This window comes from Sinocyclocheilus grahami, unplaced genomic scaffold (assembly GCF_001515645.1).
Source record: "Sinocyclocheilus grahami isolate Dianchi unplaced genomic scaffold, SAMN03320097.WGS_v1.1 scaffold1007.1, whole genome shotgun sequence".
Classification (NCBI taxonomy): Eukaryota; Metazoa; Chordata; class Actinopteri; order Cypriniformes; family Cyprinidae; genus Sinocyclocheilus; species Sinocyclocheilus grahami.
The window spans coordinates 375369-392459 of record NW_015506186.1 but is presented as its reverse complement, the minus strand read 5'-3'; the positions used below and the strand labels follow the sequence as shown (position 1 = coordinate 392459).

At 40.0% G+C, this 17091-nt stretch overlaps 1 protein-coding gene across 1 annotated transcript in view; it reads right to left on the bottom strand.

The window, feature by feature from the left end:
• The window catches only part of ttc3 (tetratricopeptide repeat domain 3), a 40098-nt gene that overhangs the window by 7939 nt on the left and 15068 nt on the right, over positions 1-17091 (bottom strand). Inside the window, exons 19-35 of the mRNA XM_016250791.1 lie at positions 12165-12245; positions 11080-11186; positions 10873-10999; positions 7153-7272; positions 6981-7082; positions 6814-6906; positions 6480-6544; positions 6258-6391; positions 4878-5192; positions 4482-4754; positions 2932-2978; positions 2771-2827; positions 2615-2700; positions 2354-2539; positions 1818-1886; positions 1097-1193; positions 917-1020 (exon numbers count right to left, since the gene is read on the bottom strand). Coding sequence (XP_016106277.1) covers positions 917-1020; positions 1097-1193; positions 1818-1886; positions 2354-2539; positions 2615-2700; positions 2771-2827; positions 2932-2978; positions 4482-4754; positions 4878-5192; positions 6258-6391; positions 6480-6544; positions 6814-6906; positions 6981-7082; positions 7153-7272; positions 10873-10999; positions 11080-11186; positions 12165-12245 — 2063 coding nt within the window. The remainder of the gene's footprint in view (positions 1-916; positions 1021-1096; positions 1194-1817; positions 1887-2353; positions 2540-2614; positions 2701-2770; positions 2828-2931; positions 2979-4481; positions 4755-4877; positions 5193-6257; positions 6392-6479; positions 6545-6813; positions 6907-6980; positions 7083-7152; positions 7273-10872; positions 11000-11079; positions 11187-12164; positions 12246-17091) is intronic.

The following is a 17091-nucleotide window of genomic DNA, read 5'->3' as shown; positions in this document are numbered from 1 at the left end:
GTGTGTGTGAGACAGACTGTGCTCGCTGAGTGTGTGTGAGACAGACTGTGCTCGCTGAGTGTGTGTGAGACAGACTGTGCTCGCTGAGTGTGTGTGAGACAGACTGTGCTCGCTGAGTGTGTGAGTGTGTGAGAGTGAGTGAGTGAGTGAGTGTGTGTGTGTGAGACAGACTGCTCGCTGAGTGTGTGAGTGTGTGAGAGTGAGTGAGTGTGTGTGTGTGAGACAGACTGTGCTCGCTGAGTGTGTGAGTGACAGACTGTGCTCTCTGAGTGTGTGTGTGTGTGTGTGAGACAGACTGTGCTCGCTGAGTGTGTGTGAGTGAGTTTGACAGACTGTGCTCGCTGAGTGTGTGTGTGTGTGAGAGAGACTGTGCTCACTGAGTGAGTCTGTGTGTGAGTGTGTGTGTCACAGAGAGAGAATGAGACAATCAACATGAATGGTGCCAAGTCTTTCACAAAACATAGCTAACTTAGGGACATCATAACTAGCCACCATATATTGATTTACGGTCTTAAATATCCCTGCGTCCCAATGTGCATACATACTATCCACCCTATCTGCCCTAAATAGTATTGAAAATGACTAATATGACAGAATTTAGCATGGATAGCTTTTATCGGGTTGTGCGTCAGTAATAATGGTCCATGGGGAAACAAGTGTTCTGTATGTAGTTACAGTAAATGGACTAAACGAAGAAATCAATGATTTTTTTGTATTCGAGTTACTCGAGGAATTGTTTCAGCCCTAGAATCGTGCAGTGAAAGAACGCACTGTAAATGCATGTGTCTGTAAGAGTGTTTTGTTTTTGTGATATAACAACAAATAAACAACAATTCTAATATTATCGCAGCCGATATATATTGCACAGCCCTACTCACATCACGTGTAAATCACTCTGAACACGTGTGAGCCGTACCTGAGTGACGCCTCCGTCAGGTGTTTGACCACCATCTTCCCTTCAGAGACACTCATCCGGAGCCGCCGCAGCGCGTGTTCACGTCTGCTCTGCAGGACACACAGCTGAAGCACACACACACCGGCGTCACTGCGGTGTCCAGGAATGAACACACCCTCAACACACGGCTGAAAGACTCACCTGAGCCATCATGGATCTCCTCTGGGCCTTCACACATGCGTCTCTGAAGCGCTTGATCTCCTCCTCCAGATGCAGACGCTCAGACGCACACTGGTTACTGCAGGACACAGTTAATGCATCACATCCAATTATTCACAACAATCCATTTAGAGCTGTGCGATAATATAGTTTACATTTGACAACAATATTCAAGCAGTTGAGATCTGCATTATGATATATATATATATCATGCGAATGTACTGTATGCATGTGGACTAAAGTGGATTTACCTACAGTAGCTGTGAGTTGGGGTTAGTAATGTGTTGTGTGTTTATATGGAAAGTTTTGAGTTTTCTGTAAGGTTTTATTCAGTTTATATTAATTTGTTGTAGTGACAAGCCTAATTACTATTCAGCGATGTGCATCACAGATAAATGATTTCGGTTAGATCACCCACATAAACAATACAAGAGACATTCTCAAATACATACACACTGGAAGCTAAAAGTTTAGAATAATTCAGTTTTTCAAAATCACTTCTAAATCACCAAAGCTGCAATTATTTGATCAAAATACAGTAAAAACAGTAATATTTTGAAATACCATCTATAAAGATCAAATTTAAAACAACCATTAAAAAAATAAAACATTCACCATTACTTTTTCAGAGGTTGTTTAATTTGAACTGGTAGTGATGCAAAGGTTTATACTGTATAAGACGGTAACAGGTGTTCAGACTCACCTGACATCCAGGAATCGTTCCAGGTCTGCCTGATACTCTTTATTCTTCACACTGATGTCTCTGGTGTGACTACAGAAAACACACACAGCTTCATTCAGCCGTAAAACAGCAGCTCACATGACTGTGTTTATCTGTATCTGTGTCTGTGTCGAAGTATGTTTCCTCTGCGTATCAAACTGATGTTGAGATACCGATACTGCGCTCCTGTATTCGTAAAAATGCCCCGATACCACAGTGTGTGAACAGTGCCGTTGTCCAGACAAAGAATCACCGACAACAGAACAACAGAGAACAGAATAGATGTCTATGAAGTACATGAGATTATACGAGTCACAGCACGATTCAGATGATGATAAACACTGAGAGATATATATATATATTGATTAGTGCTGTCAAACGATTAATCGCATCCAAAATAAGTTTCCCCCAATTGTAAGTCGCTTTGGATAAAAGCATCTGCTAAATGACTAAATGTAAATGTAAATGTAATATTTCTGTCCACTGACAACAAAGTTTTCCTTCTGAATTAACATAACTGCATAAGTTTTATAGTTAAAGAGACGTACTCGTATAAACTCTCTTTAGTGGGGTCGGGGTTACTGTCCAGGATTCTCTGGTAGTGGCTCCGGTGGGCTGATCCGGCGTACTGCTCCTCAAACTCCTCCAGCTGCCCTCGCAGGTGTTCGGGGACGCTGAACGGATCCATGCTGCTCAGGAACATCCTGGAACATCACACGCACAACGTCACCGAAACTGACTCGCTTCACGTTTGTGACACGCAACGGTTCTGAACTCACAAAGCGTCTTCCTCAGAGAACAGCTCATCTTCCTCATCCTCATCCCCCGGATGTCCACCTCTCATTCCAGACAGCACAATAACAGACTGAAACACACAGACACACAGATGAGCATCAAGCACGCTGGTCCTGCACCTTTGCACTGACCATGCTCACCTTTAACTCCTTCTGCTTCTTCTTGCGATGCCGATTTTTACTCTTAAATACTGAGCTCTGAAACACACAGAGAGAGAGAGAGAGAGAGAGAGAGAGAGAGAGAGAGTCATTTACTCAGATGAAACGCTTCAGAAACAAACACTTCAGCACGCATCTCTTACCATGTGCTCGTCATCATCCGTCTTTTTAATGACTAAACAAACAGCATCTAAAGAAAAACGAACAATTATTTACAAAAAACTCCCTTCACATATAAAACGCTTGTTCTGACTTACGTACCATCTTCAAAATATTGATCGAGAATGGAGTGACAGGAATGATAGCGCTCTCGATTCGACTCTAGAGTCCAAATAAACAGACGCATTTCTTTAGCCGGAGCCTGTCTTAAGTACTCCATTACAGTTAAACCGTCACGGTCAAATAATTCCGGAACGGTGCCGAACTTCTCGATGAGTGTCTCCTGCAGCGGTGTGAACGTGAGCAGAGGCTTCAGGTCCAACTCCTCCAGATGAGAGCTGTAACGACTGACGAACGACTCCGCGGCTTTCAGACCTGACGGAGGAGACACACATCAGACTGATTAATGATGGACACTTGTACACAATATTCAGTCGTGAAAACGGCGACGTTTAGTCAGAAGATGTGGAAGTGAACAGCAGTGTGAATGAAACGCACCAGCGTTATCGAGCTGCTGAGCCCACTGCTGCACTTTGGGTTTGATATGAAGCATCAGGCCGAGCGTTTCGATGAAGACTCGAGCCCAGACCCGGTTTCTGGACTCCAGCAGAAGGTCCACCAGCTCCCACAGAGGTCCAGGGTCTCTACGGCTGTTTAGCACACTCTCATGTCCTTTACTCTCAAATAAATCCAGCCACGGCCGCAGATGCTCCAAAAAGCAAGAAATATTCACTGACTCTTCTTTAAAAAGTCCTTTGTTATCATGAATTTGATGTAAAACACGGTCCATATCAATACAGTCTCTGGGTGGCTCTGCAGGAGCGATAAGAACAGAGATACAGTGTTATTAACAGCGGTTCTCATCTGGGGGTCCGGGGCTTTTCCAGACTAGTAAAGTCAATGGCTACTGTCAACTGTTTGGTTACACAAATTCTTCTTTTGTTTTCAACAGAAGAAACAAACTCATACAGGTTTGGAACAACTTGAGGGCGAGAAAATTATCACAGAACATGCATTTTTTTGGTGAACCATTACTTTAAAATGAGCCAAAAATCAATATAAAAAAAAATCTAGATATTTCTTATTTGTATAGATCAGCAACTGTTTTTGTCCTATTTTAAAAGTGTGATTTCTAAACCTTGAAACAATGGTGTAGGTTTGGTTTTGGCATTGATGGGAACATAACAGCAGATAACAGACATTTAATTGTTTGATCAAAGTTATTTATTAGCGTCTGATATAGGATCATGTCACAGCATCTCTACTAAATTCTATACCCTTCAACATCATAACAAGCGATGTCCGACTTAAACTATAGTTCTCTCCTTAAATATGAAGAGGTCAAACAACAGATTCATCAGTTACTGCAAATTTCACAAAGCTTATGGATGTAATTATAATGTAAGACACTGAAGTGAGTTGCTGTTTATCATCCGTCTTTTTAATGACTAAACAAACAGCATCTAAAGAAAAACGAACAATTATTTACAAAAAACTCCCTTCACATATAAAACGCTTGTTCTGACTTACGTACCATCTTCAAAATATTGATCGAGAATGGAGTGACAGGAATGATAGCGCTCTCGATTCGACTCTAGAGTCCAAATAAACAGACGCATTTCTTTAGCCGGAGCCTGTCTTAAGTACTCCATTACAGTTAAACCGTCACGGTCAAATAATTCCGGAACGGTGCCGAACTTCTCGATGAGTGTCTCCTGCAGCGGTGTGAACGTGAGCAGAGGCTTCAGGTCCAACTCCTCCAGATGAGAGCTGTAACGACTGACGAACGACTCCGCGGCTTTCAGACCTGACGGAGGAGACACACATCAGACTGATTAATGATGGACACTTGTACACAATATTCAGTCGTGAAAACGGCGACGTTTAGTCAGAAGATGTGGAAGTGAACAGCAGTGTGAATGAAACGCACCAGCGTTATCGAGCTGCTGAGCCCACTGCTGCACTTTGGGTTTGATATGAAGCATCAGGCCGAGCGTTTCGATGAAGACTCGAGCCCAGACCCGGTTTCTGGACTCCAGCAGAAGGTCCACCAGCTCCCACAGAGGTCCAGGGTCTCTACGGCTGTTTAGCACACTCTCATGTCCTTTACTCTCAAATAAATCCAGCCACGGCCGCAGATGCTCCAAAAAGCAAGAAATATTCACTGACTCTTCTTTAAAAAGTCCTTTGTTATCATGAATTTGATGTAAAACACGGTCCATATCAATACAGTCTCTGGGTGGCTCTGCAGGAGCGATAAGAACAGAGATACAGTGTTATTAACAGCGGTTCTCATCTGGGGGTCCGGGGCTTTTCCAGACTAGTAAAGTCAATGGCTACTGTCAACTGTTTGGTTACACAAATTCTTCTTTTGTTTTCAACAGAAGAAACAAACTCATACAGGTTTGGAACAACTTGAGGGCGAGAAAATTATCACAGAACATGCATTTTTTTGGTGAACCATTACTTTAAAATGAGCCAAAAATCAATATAAAAAAAAATCTAGATATTTCTTATTTGTATAGATCAGCAACTGTTTTTGTCCTATTTTAAAAGTGTGATTTCTAAACCTTGAAACAATGGTGTAGGTTTGGTTTTGGCATTGATGGGAACATAACAGCAGATAACAGACATTTAATTGTTTGATCAAAGTTATTTATTAGCGTCTGATATAGGATCATGTCACAGCATCTCTACTAAATTCTATACCCTTCAACATCATAACAAGCGATGTCCGACTTAAACTATAGTTCTCTCCTTAAATATGAAGAAGTCAAACAACAGATTCATCAGTTACTGCAAATTTCACAAAGCTTATGGATGTAATTATAATGTAAGACACTGAAGTGAGTTGCTGTTTTTGTCTCTTCTGAGGAAGATTCATTCACTTGTTTGCAAAAAGCAGAAGCAGAAGAGCACAAAAAAGCAGAACAACAAAGTTTAAGAGGACAAACTTCATCATTCAGCCGAACTGTACTCGTATGTTTCAAACACTTCAGCTCTTATATGTTCTTACTCCACACATCTATTAAATCTAGCGTATTTCTTTAACTTCTCAGGTAAATGTCAATGGTTCGACCCATTTCAGATGTGGCCAAAATTACAACAGTGGTTACATACACATTTAATAAAGCTTTATAATTGTTTGAGCAAAATTATTGCGATGGACAATTTAATAGTGGCTGAATATCGAGAGGGACATGTCATAGTGTCTCTACTAAATTCTGCGCCCTTACATTGAAAAGTCCTGTAAATGAATTCAAATCTTTTAACTTCATAAGCATTATTATCATGATATGTATTTGGATACCTCTCTCTGCCGTCGGGTCTTTAGGGGCGTCCGCAGCCGTTACTTGCTTTCTCTCTTGACAGGCAGAACGTGTCGCCAACTTGTGTTGTTTCCGCCGAAGCTTTCGTTCATTTTTAGACTTCAACTTCTTAATACTGTCGAGGTACAAAGAGAGAAATCAGCCGCCATCAACAGATGCAGCTAAAGTATGAAATATGATGCGTAAGATGCATTAAACGCCACCTTGTACATTGCTGCTTGATTCTCAATCGTCCAACAGGTCTGATTTTAGGAATAGATGTTTTAAACTGAGAGAAGAGGAGAATCTTAGTAAGTAAATGAAACATCACTGCGTGCTCTTTGAGTGAGTGTGTGTGTGTGTGTGTGTGTGAGAGAGAGTGAGTGAGTGTGTGTATGAGTGAGAGAGTGTGTGTGTGAGAGAGTGTGTGTGAGAGAGTGAGCGAGTGTGTGTGAGAGAGTGAGTGAGTGAGTGTATGTGTGAGTGAGTGAGTGAGTGAGTGTGTGTGAGAGAGTGAGTGAGAGAGAGAGTGAGTGTGTGTGTGTACACGCATCTCACCTCACACTTTATCAGCCCCGTTGAGCCATATATTACAATGTGACAGACCTGACCTCCACAGTCTGGCGTAAAACATGAATCTTTTAGAAAATCCTGCAGTAAACAGATAAGAACAGTGAGCGTCTGTAACATCCTCAGGTTTCTCACATAAGAGAAAGACCTCTGACCTTGTCGTTCTTATCGGAGAATGAAAGTGTTTTGAGCTTCTTCCAGCAGCTCATATGAAACTCGACTCTGCAGCTCTGACAGCAGGTCAGCTGGATGAAGCCCTGCAAACAGCACACGCTCGTTACAGATCGCCAGACCGATCAGGCAGCAGATTCCGCTCAGCACACTCACCTTAAAGTCTGGATCGCTGAAGTAGATCTCCACCGTATGAGAGAGGCAGTGCTGATACCGGCAGACCGCGTCCACTTTAGGAGGAAACTTACACACCTCTATGAAGTCCTCCAGACGTACCTTCAGGACAGAAACAGTTCATATCAGCACCATAAACATGCACGATGTTATAAGAGAAGTTTTGTTGCTTTCAGTCCTGAAAGTCTGTTTGCTCTAACATTAGTTTTATATTCAATCATTTAATCCTGTAGACATTTTTTGTACACCTGCGGCTGTGGTGAGTGGCTTTACTGAGCTAAACACCACTGAATATAAAAAAAAAGGAACAAGCTCCAACTTCTTGTTTCAAATGGAAATACATCAGCATGTCAAGCAAGGTCACAAGGACTATTCTGGGTTCAGCATCTGCAGACAATCATTGTGATGCCAGAGATGCAAACAGGTAAGGGGGAAAAAGGTGAGAGCATTGTGCGGATCGGGGGCATGCTCTAGGACTGCACGATAAATCGAAATGAAATCGCGATTAGTCAGAAGCTGTGATTGTCATGCGTCTCTTTCAGTGAAGCAGGGTTCTGTGATCAGCAGTAAATCTCCATCTGAAGGCCAGAGAAACTCCAAATACACCCCGCAGAAGAAACCCAGGACATCCCTACAGCACTAGCTGAATAAACAGACGATTGAACTGCTTTCAGTGATTCAGCCTGACTAATAAACACACGACTACGACAATATATGGTTTATCAGAGTTCTTATTATAATTTTCATAATAATAAAGTATATAATAATGCAATGCCTTTATCACCGCTTAGAATACTATGAAATATGTTTAAGGTTAAATATGCTTTATTCTGTGTAAGAAGCCACATCATCTCACAGAAGGATTTATTTCAAACACTCGACTGACGTTATGAAGTGAGTTTGGAGTAAAAACATGGTATTAAATGTGGTATTTTCACCTGCTTTCAGATGGAGCAGCATTTACTACACAGAGCTGTAGTTCACTGACAAGCTACGCAAACAACTGTCATTATCGCAGAACGATATCTTCGATTTCATAATCGCGTAATTAAATCGTCTGTGATAATGAACACGGTATGTTTATATAATAGAATAATAACAAAAATGTTAAACATGCATTATAAATATTATTATTTTTTTTAATTTATGTAATTAAAATAAATATTAGGTAAATTAAATAATGTAAAATATGAAATAAGTAAATGTTAAATTGAATAAAAATCATAAATTTTTTAAATTAGAAAATATAAATGTAAAATTATAATATAATTAATTTGAAAAATTGTGTTGGAAATGTTGGCAGGGCAAGTCAAATTTGGAAGAAGAAAAAATAAATCATTATTATGCCAAACTTTTCTTTTGAGCCAGATTTAATCAGCTTCATTGTCAAATCGATTTGTTGCATCAGTCTTGATGTGAATGATCTTTCACTTGGTTTTTTAGTGCTTCACTTTATGAATGGATCTGCTATAGTTTTTAATTCAGTGCGCGCAAAAGTGCATACGTTAGGAACTTTATAAGCAAGCGGTTTGACTAGCCGTTCCAGCATCTCTCCAGGTTGCTAGATGTCAATTCATAATGAAGCACCACTTGAATTTAAAGAATGCCACTTTGAAGCAGCAGATACATATGCTCTCGCTTTCAAAAGCATCCTGTTGGTTGTGGTTGCGGCAGACACTTCCCTGGATCCTGCCTCGGGGGACATGCTGATGAAACTGTTTGTTTTTGCCTGTATGTCAGTGGCGTCCTCAGAACGTTCTGTCTCTTCTCCTCTGCTCCTCTTTGCCCAGGCGAGAGGCCCACTGAGATCCACGTCAGCAGGCTTTCAGGCAGTGATGGCCCCTTGCCCCGCTCCCTTGGGGAGGCTGGCAGAGTCTGGCTGCAGAAGATAATAGCAGACCAGGAATTTTCAGGGAGGGCAGTTGCAAATTGGCATAAGCTTTGCCTCCTCTGGGCAGGTGTGACTCAGCCGAATTCTTCCAGACGTCTCACGCTCCCTAAACACAGCGCTGCTACAGTCCCTGAACTCCCAACACAGTCTCACAACTTCTTTTGGCGCTGATGTGATTAACTTGTTTAATATTTTACCGAACAGGGACACTATTGCCAAGCAACAGCGGTTTATTTCCCTATTTCCATCTCCAGGGCACAATCTATTATCTGTGTTCATAACCAAGCTTGACGGGTACTACCTGTAAACCGGGTTGCCTGGCTGGATCTGTTGCCCAAGAATGGATGGCAAACTTGTGTATGATGTAAGTGGTCCGTATATGATCGAGTCTGTGTTTTCGAACATAGCTTTTAAGTGAATGAAACATTCTTGTTGACTTCCATACACTGAATCATACTTGATGTGTTTGATGATTTTTGCTTTGAATGCTTTGAGCATTTCATTATTTTAACCTACTGAAAGAATATGATTCGGAGCGGCACTGAATGAGCCATCTTGTTTGTGAATGAACCAGATTAATAAAACATCTTGTAAGACACATTTTAGTAAATGATTCAAACTTATTTCTGGTGTGAACTTCTGGTGTGAATTTATAGGGAATCAGTAGAGTTAGGACTGCACGATAAATCGAAATGAAATCGCGATTAGTCAGAAGCTGTGATTGTCATGCGTCTCTTTCAGTGAAGCAGGGTTCTGTGATCAGCAGTAAATCTCCATCTGAAGGCCAGAGAAACTCCAAATACACCCCGCAGAAGAAACCCAGGACATCCCTACAGCACTAGCTGAATAAACAGACGATTGAACTGCTTTCAGTGATTCAGCCTGACTAATAAACACACGACTACGACAATATATGGTTTATCCGAGTTCTTATTATAATTTTCATAATAATAAAGTATATAATAATGCAATGCCTTTATCACCGCTTAGAATACTATGAAATATGTTTAAGGTTAAATATGCTTTATTCTGTGTAAGAAGCCACATCATCTCACAGAAGGATTTATTTCAAACACTCGACTGACGTTATGAAGTGAGTTTGGAGTAAAAACATGGTATTAAATGTGGTATTTTCACCTGCTTTCAGATGGAGCAGCATTTACTACACAGAGCTGTAGTTCACTGACAAGCTACGCAAACAACTGTCATTATCGCAGAACGATATCTTCGATTTCATAATTGCGCGATTAAATCGTCTGTGATAATGAACACGTTATTGTGTAGCTTGCCAGTGAAGTACGGCTCTGTGTAGTAAATACTGCTCCATCTGAAAGCAGGTGATGGAGATTTACTACTAATCACAGAACCAGCTTTACAGACGAGATGCGCATGACTATCGCATGCGATTAATCATGCAGCCCTAACATGCTCCACACAGAATTTCTTTTAAAGATATTTGCTTTACATGCTCATTTGTAGTTACTTTTTTAAAACTATTTTTATTACATTATATGTCCAAAACTCTAATGTTTCCACTTATTGAAACAACCAGTTCTTTATTTACACTTGTAAGATCACAAGTACCTGCATGCTGCATGCTCTTTACTGTCTGTTCATTCATATTTAGGTTTGGTATATATGAACAGACAGTAAAGAGCAAACAAATTTTCAGGGGGTTTAGAAGCAGAAATGGGCATACATTTTTCTGTAAAATGTGTCTAAATCAGTTTTGCTTGAACTGTGTTAAAGCCAGAATATTCTGGGATCAGCGGTCACTATCTCTCACGCACACACACACACACATTATGCACCTTTAAACAGGCCGGCTGTGTTTCCTCTACTGTAGTTTTAGTGGTTGGCCAGGTGAGTTTTCCAGGTGTGATGCGTCTCTGGATCATCAGTTGTGCGTTAGTGAAGCACTCCAGAGCTTTAGTAAATCTACAACACATCGAACCCAGACAAGAAATTGTCGAAGACATTTAGCATTCAGTGCAGCAGCATTCAAAATCAACACTCACCTGTTCTCCTTCAGGTAAACTCTGCCCATCCCATAATGCACCAGCAACTGAAACTTCCTCTCTGACGACTCTAATTTGGTGAACAACCGCTCAGCTTCAGCCAGTTCCTTCAAACACAAGAAACAACACAATCGATGAACAACAACTGAAAATACAGTACATTTTTATCTGACATTTAGGTTTGTAGAATAGCCAGCATGAAGCCATGATTTTAGTCGTCTGTGATTTGATGCTGTACGTCTCTGAGCTTGCATCTGCACCGACACCGAGGGATAATTTAGGCCGCATCGCCTAAGTCTTTAGATAAAAGCAATGAGGCAGACGCACTGAATAATCACTCTGTGATGTATTTCTACATAGGCTAGTTGGCAGTCTGCCACCCTTAAAAAGAGAAACAGAGATCAATTAATGAGGGGACTGTGGCAGAAGAATCAGGGAGTATTGGGGAGTTTCCAGGAAGAGAAAGAGAAAAGAACACCTGCAAATGAGATAACTGGTAACAACGATCTCTTTGAGATCAACCGTATGAACGTGTAAACTGTGAGTGAGACGGTCCGATGCCCTGCAGGCATCTCTGCTTTGTCTTCTTGACCATTAAAGTCTGATTTTTGCATCTGGAACTCTTTGATTTGAGAGATTTTGAATGAGAGAAGGTCTTCTACAGCAAAGGTGCATCAGACTCGTGCAGTGATACAGTGAAATATCTCTGGCTTTGGTGGAAATGTGTTCATAATGATCGTGGACACCGTCACTCATTCTAAACCTTTTTCTGAGTGTCACATGACAAACTGAAACTATGCATCAGTTTCACTCATCAGGTCCATCTTCACATACAGACCAGTTTTTGCATTCTACAACTTCTTTTTAGCACATTTGGCAGATGCTTTAAATGACACTGATTGAAGTCCGAATGCGAGACGAAAGCACAAGAAGAATGGCATCTGAACAGGTTTTCATTTGTAGTGCATAAAGTGAGCAGTAAAGTCACAAGACTTCAGTCACACTCGTCTCCTGCACATGACACTAGCAGAAGTTTCTTTACATCACATTCCAGGTAAACATCAAGCTGAATTGTGGTGCATTACCTCAGGCTGTCCGATTTCCAGCAGGGCCGTCGCATATCCATACATCAGCACAGATTTATCCAGCTCCGTCAAACCCAGCTCCTGTCAGACACAGAAATACACTAATCAATGAGGGTCCAAACTATTTATATTACAGTCAAATATCCAAAACACTCTCAAACACAACTGAGCCTGACACAACATCCAACCAGCAACACCAAAGAAACCAACCGTTTAGTGTCAAGAGTGACTCAATCAATGTGATGTAGAGTCAAACGAGAGCGAGATTTCTCCAGCAAGATCCTACAAATCATCATACACACTTTACTAAATTTAAGAGACTAACGAAGATGGAGAACAGGAGCTTCCTGGCGTTTTCATCGCTGTCAAAAAGTGCGCTTTCAATATATCAGCCAAACAATACAGGCAAACTAGGCTAGAGTTTAATTAAGCTGGTTATCAGAGATGGAAACTCAAGTGTGACTTAAGTGTCACTATGATATTCCATACACATTCTCCCCACATGACAGCATCATACACCACATTTTTCTATTCATTCCTAATCCATTCATTCCCTATTAGTATGTTCTGCAGTGGCAACTGTCACAACAATTCATCTCTAAACATACCAAGCCAGCATTATTATACACGCATGATTGCATTGTAAATAAACAAAGTCTAAAGGCATCTTTACTAGGGATGGGTACCGAGAATCGGTATTTTTTTGGACAGGTACGTAACTGGGTCAAATACCAGAGTACCGATAAGCTTCAGGACAAACTATACTCTTATCGATACTTGTGTTGTTTTATCTCCGAATACTTCAATGTTAACGATGAATTAGAAGCTGCTGCTTGTCATTTTCTTTCACTGAATGATGTGGCCGATGCTTGCTCGACGTGCGTGTGATATCATGCGCATCTGCGCTGTGTGTTTGCGTGCAATCAGTCATGGCGGCAAGAGTGAAACGTTCGGAAGTGTGGGCTCACGTTACAAAACTAGGTGACAGCAGTGTCAGATGCAATATATGCAGTAGTATAATAGTGAACGAAAGAGGCAACACTAATAAGATTGAAATGAAACATTTACTAACAAATCACAACATCTACCTCAAGCAATGTGCTGTATTTACATTTATTCATTTAGCCGACACTTATCCAAAGCGACTTACAAGAGTTTCATTTGCGTGCTGTTCTGACGTGCACTTATTCAGAGCGCATACACTGACGCGTGCGTACACTAAAAGACCTGTTAAACAGCAGCCGATTATCTTAGTTATCGTCTGATTGCGCTAATACTGTCAAAAACACACAAGGTGTACATGTAAACACAGTTAGTTATGTCTAAAGTGAAAGTAAACAGTTGAGAGAAAAACAGATGCGCGCTGGTCTTAAAGGGACGGTACTAAACATGCTGCCGCTTGTCATTAAAGGGATAGTTCACCCAAAATTATTTACTCACTCATATTGTCCAAAACCTGTATTAATTTCTTTCTTGTGCTAAACACAAAAGAAGATATTTTGAAGAATGAGGGTAACCAAACAGTTGCTGGTCCCCACAGACTTTGATAGCAGGAAAAAAATATATATGAAAGTCACTGAGGACCAGCAACTATTTGGTTTCCCACATTCTTCAAAATAACTTATGTTCAACAGAAGAAAAACTCATTCAGGTTTAAAACAACTTGAGAGTGAGTAAATGACAATTTTCATTTTTGGGGGAACTATTCCTTTTAATGTTAATAAAATATACGATACAAATATAGGCACTAAATAATTTTTTTTAAGTGCCACAAAATAAATGTGTATTATTTTATTATAATTTTTTAAACATTTTAACATTTCAGTCATACTTTCATGTATTTATGTCTCCGATCCTTTGACTGCTTCAGTATTTTAATTCATTCATGCCCGTGCGCGCACACACACAATTTTTTTTAGATATATGTTTTCTGCATTGTTTAAAAATACCTTATATAAAATTGCATTTTTGAGAGACAAAAATAAATATTACGCAATAGATTGTTCTTCAGACTATTCAAATTGAGCAGTGTAACTGTATGTATGGTTGGCTTATTTTATTTGATAATGAACAGGCTGCGATGTCAAGTATGCTATAACTGATATGTTGTGTATGTGTGCGAGAGGCCCCTGCGCGATCACTAGGGATGGGTACCGATAACCGTTATTTTTTTGGACCGGTATGTGATTGGGTCAGTATCGGAATACCGATAAGCTTCAGAACAAACGATACTGTTATCGATACTTGCGTTGTTTTATCTCCGTATACTTCAATGTTAACGACAAATTAAAAGCTGTTGCTTGTCATTTTCCTTCACTGAATGATGTGTCCGATGTTTGCTCGACATGCGTGTGATATCCATGCGCATGTGCGGTGTGTGTTTGCGTGCAGTCGGTCATCGCGGCAAGAGTGAAACATTTTAAAGTGTGGGCTCACATTACAAAACTAGGCGACACCAGTGTCAGATGCAATATATGCAGTAATGTAATAGTGAACAAAAGAGGCAACACTAGTAATATAATGAAACATTTACTAACAAAATACAACATCTACCTCAAGCAATGTGCTGTATTTACATTTATTCATTTAGCCGACACTTATCCAAAGCGACTTACAAGAGTTTCATTTGCGTGCTGTTCTGACGTGCACTTATTCAGAGCGCATACACTGACGCGTGCGTACACTAAAAGACCTGTTAAACAGCAGCCGATTATCTTAGTTATCGTCTGATTGCGCTAATACTGTCAAAAACACACAAGGTGTACATGTAAACACAGTTAGTTATGTCTAAAGTGAAAGTAAACAGTTGAGAGAAAAACAGATGCGCGCTGGTCTTAAAGGGACGGTACTAAACATGCTGCCGCTTGTCATTAAAGGGATAGTTCACCCAAAATTATTTACTCACTCATATTGTCCAAAACCTGTATTAATTTCTTTCTTGTGCTAAACACAAAAGAAGATATTTTGAAGAATGTGGGTAACCAAACAGTTGCTGGTCCCCACAGACTTTGATAGCAGGAAAAATATATATATGAAAGTCACTGAGGACCAGCAACTATTTGGTTTCCCACATTCTTCAAAATAACTTATGTTCAACAGAAGAAAGAAACTCATTCAGGTTTAAAACAACTTGAGAGTGAGTAAATGACAATTTTCATTTTTGGGGGAACTATTCCTTTTAATGTTAATAAAATAAAACACAAAGAGAGAAATAACTCACTGCTCTTGACTGAAGAACTTTAATACAGTTGCTAAAGTTCAGCAGTAATAAAATAACTTTTCACATCATATCTTTTTGCACCAGAAAGTACTGTTTCGATAAGCGGTATCGGTATCAATAGCGATAAAATGTAAACGATACCCATCCCTAAACTTTACACACAGAAACCAATATCTGAAGCATAGGGATGTAACGGTGCTCCCCGAGCCGGCTGAAAATCCATACCAATATGTGAGAAACATGTTGAGATGTTAAATAAATCGCAATACAATTGGGGGAGTGAGTTTATATGAATGTATCTCTGAAGGTGACTGACTGTCTTTAGAAATCTGTATATGGAATTTTCTCTGTATAATGCATATTAGTGTTCATAACCTCAGCGCTGCTGTGTTTACAGCAGTAACCAAGGAAACGCTGTATCGCTGCCGTTTCATAAGCGCCACCTGCTGGCAGAGAGTGAATCTGCATTTTAATTCAGCCTGTTTGCTGCTTGTTTCGTGCAGATGTTTTATGTAGGATAGTTTCACAAAACTAAAGTCCGACCATTCTGTTTTTAATTCAAATTTCGAAATTATACAATTCAATTCAGATTAAAAACTGCTCATGCTGCATGTATGCAGCCTCTTTGTTTGGACGGTGTTTAAAATACTGTGGTTGCCTCTAATTTTAAATGGAAAGGGCACAAACAAAGCCTTTTTTTTCCTCCATTCTGTCACCGATGGAGTTTTGGTTCCTCTGGCTTGCTTAGTTGGGGACACTTCATATCCAGGTATCATCAACTTGATTGCACAGATACTATTTAAACTGAACTGAGCTGGATGATGACTGAATTCAATGATGAACTGCCTTTAACGGAAAATGGAGTGTTTACTATTGTCCTTTTGCATTATTGACACACTATTTTCCTATTTAATACTGTAAACTTTCTTTGACACGATCTGTATTGTAAAAACTGCTATAGAAATAAAGGTGATTTGACTTGACTTTGTTTATATGAGATTTCTTTCATGTGTTATTCATTTGATTTGGGGTTTGTTTTAAATTTCAATTTAGTCATGTTATTTGACATTTGTCAATTTCACAAAGAAACGTGCAGCATTTTTTCTGAGAAATAATAAAAGGGACAACTTTCCATTTCTAATATGTCTTAAATCTCATTTCGCAAAAAAATAATAATAAATGAGAAAATCGTATTGTGAAATCAGTAATTCAAAACCGATTTAGCTTCAATAACTAGCTGAAAGAACTATTGCTAAAAATAGAACAAAGACTTGAAATGTGTCTTGGACTCAACCTCAAAGACTTGACCTTGTGAACATGTCTGCTGGTTATTAAAAATGCCAAATCGGTCAACCACTACTGTAGACTGTGCCTCAGCAATACACTCCGGTTTGGTGTGGAAGTGAAAGGAAAACACACACCCGTATGTACACGCAGACACACACGTTGGTTTTTACAGTTTATGGCAGGGGTGCCCAACCCTGGTCCTGGAGATCTACCTTCCTGCAGAGTTCCATTCCAACGCTTATCAAACACACCAGTGTTGCCAACTGTTCAAAACAACTAATTCTGAATGATTTATAAGCCTTTTGAATTACAGGGACACTGAAAATGTCCTCATAAATCACCTTCTCGTTGTAATACCTATGTCATACCCATGTTATTATACAAATTTGTGTCCTCAAACCACACACACACACACACACA